The sequence below is a fragment of the Echeneis naucrates genome, chromosome 19 (assembly GCF_900963305.1).
Source record: "Echeneis naucrates chromosome 19, fEcheNa1.1, whole genome shotgun sequence".
Taxonomy (NCBI): Eukaryota; Metazoa; Chordata; class Actinopteri; order Carangiformes; family Echeneidae; genus Echeneis; species Echeneis naucrates.
The window spans coordinates 9,754,345-9,760,368 of record NC_042529.1 but is presented as its reverse complement, the minus strand read 5'-3'; the positions used below and the strand labels follow the sequence as shown (position 1 = coordinate 9,760,368).

The 6,024-nt window shown below is 45.1% G+C and overlaps 1 protein-coding gene across 1 annotated transcript; it reads left to right on the top strand.

The window, feature by feature from the left end:
- The first annotated feature begins 1,537 nt into the window (after positions 1–1,537).
- prr35 (proline rich 35) lies at positions 1,538–3,978 on the top strand. Its single transcript, XM_029528388.1, has 4 exons — positions 1,538–1,849; positions 1,898–2,946; positions 3,222–3,592; positions 3,737–3,978. The coding sequence occupies exons 1-4, from the start codon at positions 1,538–1,540 to the stop codon at positions 3,976–3,978; spliced, it is 1,974 nt and encodes a 657-aa protein (XP_029384248.1).
- Positions 3,979–6,024: the final 2,046 nt, after the last annotated feature.

Below are 6,024 nucleotides of genomic sequence, written 5' to 3'. Positions count from 1 at the left end.
TGGCCGTTATCCCCAATTTTTTTTTTTTTCCTTTTTGTCGTGAGCAGTCTGTGTGAGACAGAACAACAGAAAAAAGATAAGTTGGTGTAGTTTATTTCTGCCTCAGCTTGGACCCTGAGCGTCATCCAGACTTTCATCTTTGAATGACCTGGGGGAAAAGACAAAATAAAAGCCTAAAAGCAGAGTGTTTCAAACCAAGGAGAAGCCTCTTCCTCACATCTTTGACTGCAGGCTTCTCCCACCGGCTTGGCTCAGAGTACAAAAAGATCACAAAGTTTCTGTAATTTAACTATTGAAAAAACATTTAAATTTACATTTGTTTTGAAATATTAGAACAGCGGAAATTAATTTAATTATAGTGGAGAAATTTCTAGGGCGAGAGTCCCGTGTGTGAAAACATCACTTTAAATTAAACTTGCTAAAATGTAGGAGTTTGCCACATATTTTACAAATGGAGGACAAATTCAAGTAATACTAAAAATAACAAATAACAAAACTAAAAATAAAAACTCATAGAGGTTTTTAGCTTCTCTTATGAGACTGAAGTTCTAAAATAATTACGGTAATAAAGCTTTTGAAATTCTTTGTGTATACAAGATGTTTTATTCAGCACAACAGCACAACAGTTTTATAATTACTGTCTATTACAGTCTCTAATGGCAGGATGAGTGAAGTATGACTCCAAATACAGAGGTAGGAAGATGAGACAGGAGAGCAGTTGAACCTATGCACCATGTCCTGACCCAGATATCAGTCCTGGCACTAATGACGCCCTATAGGCATGATGCCAAGCTCTCATTAGGAACCAGACCTCAAACCTCCGACTCGTCTCCCTTCCACACCGCCACTACACCACCCTCCCTTCACTGCCTGTATTCGGCCTTGAAGGGGCCGACCCGTAAACTCAGGCAGGCCTGAGAGCGTCATGAGGGTCCCCAGCACAGGTGCAGAGTCTCCTGTGATGGCCCTGTTTGCCCCCCAGCCCTCGACCCTGTGAGCACATTGTACTGCACTGGAACTAATGAGGAGTGGCAGGTACAGTGAGAACTGAGCAGCGTGGGCCTCCCTGCAGTTAGGTTAGTGGCAGCCCTCAGCTTAGGCAGACAGCAAATGTGCTCTCAAAATACACATATGGGCATAATGATGTATACCACCCTTCAATGCACACAAAACTTTAGCTTGGATATTTAGATTTTGTGCAGAGCTTCATTCCAGCAGGCTGTTTCCTTCTCTGAGAGTTACAAAGAACAAATAAGTGAAGAACATGTGAGACGAGGGTGAAGGATGAGATATCTGTGTTTGTGCTGGTGACGTTCTGCGTTTTTATTCATGCAAAATTGTCTTGTTTGTTTCACAGATTCATCTTCATTTATTATCAAGAAAATGCTCCTTTTCATCCCCATCCACACACAAAACTGAGAAAAAGGCACACTGAATGAAATGTACCCTGGCACAAAAGATAGAAAGTCAAAAACTTATTCAATCTTTTGACTTATCGTAATTTGGACAGAATCAGTGAACGTTAAAAAAATCAGTCATGTCCAAGGACGATGCCTGCAAAGTGACGTCTGCCAGCAAACACAAGGAGCGCAAGCCGAAGAAGCCTCACTATATTCCCCGGCCGTGGGGCAAACCCTATAACTACAAATGTTTCCAGTGTCCATTCACCTGCATGGAAAAGTCTCACCTGTACAACCACATGAAGTACAGCCTATGTAAGAATTCCCTTTCTCTGCTCATAGAGTCAGACTGGCCCTATAAAAAAGGCAACATCCTGCACCCAGACCAACTAAGACCCTTTCAGCAGGCACACGGTCTCCATGTTCCCGGAAAGGATGAGCTGGACCAGGTGACGCGAGCTGAGGACAGACAGAGGCTGAGGAGGAACACGGAGGAGGATGGAGAGGACAGGGAAAGCCAGGGACCGGAAGATGAAGAGGAGGGAGGTAGAGGGGAAGGAGCAGAGGTGGCGGAAATGGCAAAAGAAAGTTCCAGTAATAGCAGCAGCAGAGGAGACATGACAGACTGCGCCGCCAAAAAAAACAGACAGCCGGAGTCCGAGTTTCTGATGGCAGACATGCTCTCCCTCGAAGACCAGCTTTTACGAGCGCGCTCAGTCGAAGTCGAGGCCCAGCTGAAACACTATAAGCTTTCCAAGACATGTCTAACAGCTCCCGGGCTGCTGTCGGAGCAATGGCGGCTGTTAGCCTCCAGCCAGACGAAGGCCAAATCAGAACCAGCTCACCCCAGAGTGAATAGTTCAATTCCCTGTTACCCTCCCCCACCAAACCTGGTGGACTACCAGGACCCCACCGGACTAAATCTGTCAGTGCTTGGAGTGGGCTATCCCATCAGCCCCAGCCTCTTCTCCTACATGAACTCAGCCATTCCCGCTGCTGCCACAGGCGTCACTGCCCAGACCCACGCACAGCTCGCCCAGCTCCCCTTTCTGGCATCGGCTGCTCAGTTGATGCACCCGGTGTCTGGAGCGCACACAGACAGAGCTCTCATCCCCCCTCGTCTCTACTACCCATTCCTTTGTGAGCACACGTTTGGAGCAGCCTCCAGTCACACCGACGCTAACAAAGCACTCAAGACTTCCACAAACAATCTGGAGGCAACTCCTCTTTCCGGCTTCCAGCCTAAAGTCAACCTGTGGAAAGTGCCTGCTTTGCGGCCCGGGACCACCACTGTTCCCCCGGCTGGCTGGGTGTCACCCCAGAGAGACTCCCCTGACCAGGGCTTCAGGCTGGGGGACAAAGTGCAGGCCACAGCTAAGGAGGGCAAACCATGCTGGGGGCTAAAGAGAACAGGGGTTCCTCTGGGGACTCACGAGGCAGCCGCGGAGAAGAAGCCAGCCTTGGGCTTCACGTTGGATATCCTGAAGAACATTCACACAGCATCAGGTCTCAACATGGCAGTAGATAAACTTCTCCTCCAGAAAAGGTAAATCATTTCTTTCGCTTAAATGTTCTTAATTTATAATTATTGCAGCTACTGTAGCAAAAAGAGCAGCTGGACAAGTTTCATCACAGTTTCTATTCAGATTTCAGAATCAGTATCAGAATTATTGGATGCATTTGAAAAGTTAGATCTATTTTATTCAGTTTTTCTCTCTTTTATTAGTTCATACATTTCTAAATCGCTCCTATCTACAGTTTACAGGATGCCCAACTTCAGACCCTGTCGTCTGAACTGTGGTGTAACGATTCTCTCACCAGCCCCAACAGTCATACACCCTCTCCATCAGCATGTGGAGGAACCAATAACCAAGAAGCGGCTGCTGCTCGAATGATGGGAGAGGGAGCCTCAGAGTCAGTGGCCGCTCTCCTTAGTGACCTCTCCAAGGCTTTGCAGGAGTACCAGGAGGCTGAGCGCAAAATCTCCCACCTGGAGAAGGAGGACCTTCCTGCCCAGCGCCACCTCTGGGAACACCTGAGCAAAATCCGCAGTGAGCTCTCACACATCCACCAGGCGCTGGAGCGGACAGCTCGTCAGAGTGATGGACCTCTGGACCTGTCAGTCAAGAGGGATTCAACAGACCTGATCGGTGAGCAGGGCATGAGAGAGGACAGCAGTGTCAAGGACAACAGTACAGAGACAGAGGAGGAGAATGAGGAACTGGAGGAGAAAAAGGAGGAAGAGGAGGATGAGAGTGAGAGGAAGGCAATGAAAGCCTCACTGGAGAGTCGGAAGCAGTCATTGGACATGTTGATAAAGATGAGTCAGGCCTCAGCGTTAAACACTGAGGTTTTCTCCCCTGGTGGTCTCAGCATCAGGTCCAGCCCAGCGGAGACTCTGTGGCCAAGCAGAACCACCAAGTGTGAGGCCGACTCCAGCGTCCTGCTCTGTCCTGACGGCCGATCGGTGGTGTTCACAGACATGGCTGCCTCGGCTAAGACCTCAAAGAGACCCCCATCCATACAGCGACTAGAAGCTCAGTGTCCTCCGAGCCCTTTGACAGCGACTGACAACTGAAACGCTGCTTTTCTGACTGTAAAATAACTGATTTATCACGTCCTCAAATGCAGTTGTTTTTGCTGTCGCTGGCATGCCTTTGATTTTCACTGGCTGGAAGAGGACTTTCACTCTCATTCTGTCTTTACCTTCACACAAACCTCAAACATTTTGCACCTTATAAGAAAATGAATGCTAATTTGAAAAAGGATTTTTACTGAACTAAGAACATTGATTGTTACAATAAGATTCTTCTTTTAAATATGTAACATCAGCACAAAATAATTTCCAGCAGGATGATTTTAAACAATGAAGTCAATTATAATCAGACCACGAGACAATCCTTTGAATGGATTTGTAAATATTGTAATTACAATAAATGTAAGTAAAATGTTTTAAAAGGTAAATGGTTTTATATGGATGATGTCATACTGAAATTTCGCATTTCGCTTGATGCAAATAATATGTATTATACACACTGTATTTCTTTGAATAAACTGAATAAAAATATGTTTCTTTCTTTTTATGAAAATGAAAACAGAGAGAAAAAGAAGACCAAGAAATAAAATAAAAAAAAAAAACCCTATACATTTTGAGTTCATTATAATACCTATCCTATTGTTTGAAGATAAAATCGACACCTTGCAGTTCAGTCTATTTTGGAGAGAATATGAGGCAAGGTACTACCATCGGTATTATTTGAGGCAGAATGAGACAAACAGATCCACAGTGGCAGCTCCACCTGACTCTCCTCTATCTGCCCTGACATCATCGAGTAGCGGTACTAAAGGTGAAGACGTTCCTTGAGCTAAATCACCTTCAGTGGGGTTACCTGTGCAAAGGTCAGGGCCCCTGGGGCTGAGAGCCACGCTGATTAAAACGGGAACAGCCAGCGTTGGGCCGCCGCTTCAGCACGTTAACACTAAAGACAGAGCAGCAAAGGTCAGCTGCCATGACCAGAGGAGCAGGCCGATGTTAACATATGTTATCAAAAAACAAACTGATATTACAAACACATGTTTACACACACACACACAGCAGGCCATTGTAGAGTGAGGTGTTGATTCTGACACAATGAGAAAACATCCATGTGGACGGAACTGTCTCCGACACCTGCGGGTTTCCACATCCGGGCACTTCCGTTAGAAATCTGAACGTCAGCCATTTTCTTTTCCTCTCAAAGAGAAGATACCACGCAAGTGACGGGTGAGTGTCATGCCGATATAAATGAGTGTTTGTGTTGGCTCGATATTTAAAATACAGAAAAAAATGGCGGTATTATTGTTGTCTGACTAAAGAATAACCGCCGCCGCACATGCAGGCTAAGCAGACATGCGCCTGTCACTCATGTTTCATGCTAACGTTAGCGCTTGCTTCGTCTCTGGACACGGTAAAGAAACGGGAACGTAAACTAGTATAACTCTGAAGCTGTTTGAGTCATCAGCAAAGAAGTTCCGCTTCGATTTTCTACAATTTTTATGATTATGAATGTGTTTTCATCCCAATCTTAACACTGACGCACACGTTACTGTAAAATGCAGTTAACTTTGTCTGCCACAGGCCCCAACAATGTTCCCAGCCTTCAGGGAAGTGAAGGTAAAAGTTCCTGCAATGCAAATACAAGTTACATTAATATCCCTCAAAATCATCTAGAGGTGGCTTTGGTAGCCAAACGTTGCACTCAAGGAAGAGTGTGATGTATTTCTCCATAGTTTTGAAATGAAAGAAATGATACTATCCACAAGTTGTTTTTTTTTTCTTTCCACAGAGGGATAGTGACTCCTGCATGTCCTTCCACTTCAGCCCTCTGCAAACAGAAGACAGAAGGTCAGTGCAGCTCAGGCCATCAGTCTTTTTCCTTGTTAATGGAAAATAAATATTTTTAAAGTGGTTATTTCACGTACATTTTAACTGATAATACCAGTGGTCCATATATCCTCTGTCAGCACCACAATAAATACTAGTTAAGTATGCATTTTACTGATCACAACATCATAGTGTTGATTAAAAATAAACTTGTGTTAATATTTTTTGGTTTGTGAAGTAACACTGCCACAGTGCCAACTA

Excerpts from the sequence above, each read along its gene's own strand:
- prr35 (XM_029528388.1), top strand. The coding sequence starts at position 1,538 with ATGTCCAAGGACGATGCCTGCAAAGTGACGTCTGCCAGCAAACACAAG. Across the intron at positions 1,850-1,897 it reads GAAAGGATGAGCTGGACCAG|GATGGAGAGGACAGGGAAAG; the intron begins GTGACGCGAGCT and ends AACACGGAGGAG. Across the intron at positions 3,593-3,736 it reads CAGCAGTGTCAAGGACAACA|CGTTAAACACTGAGGTTTTC; the intron begins GTACAGAGACAG and ends GTCAGGCCTCAG.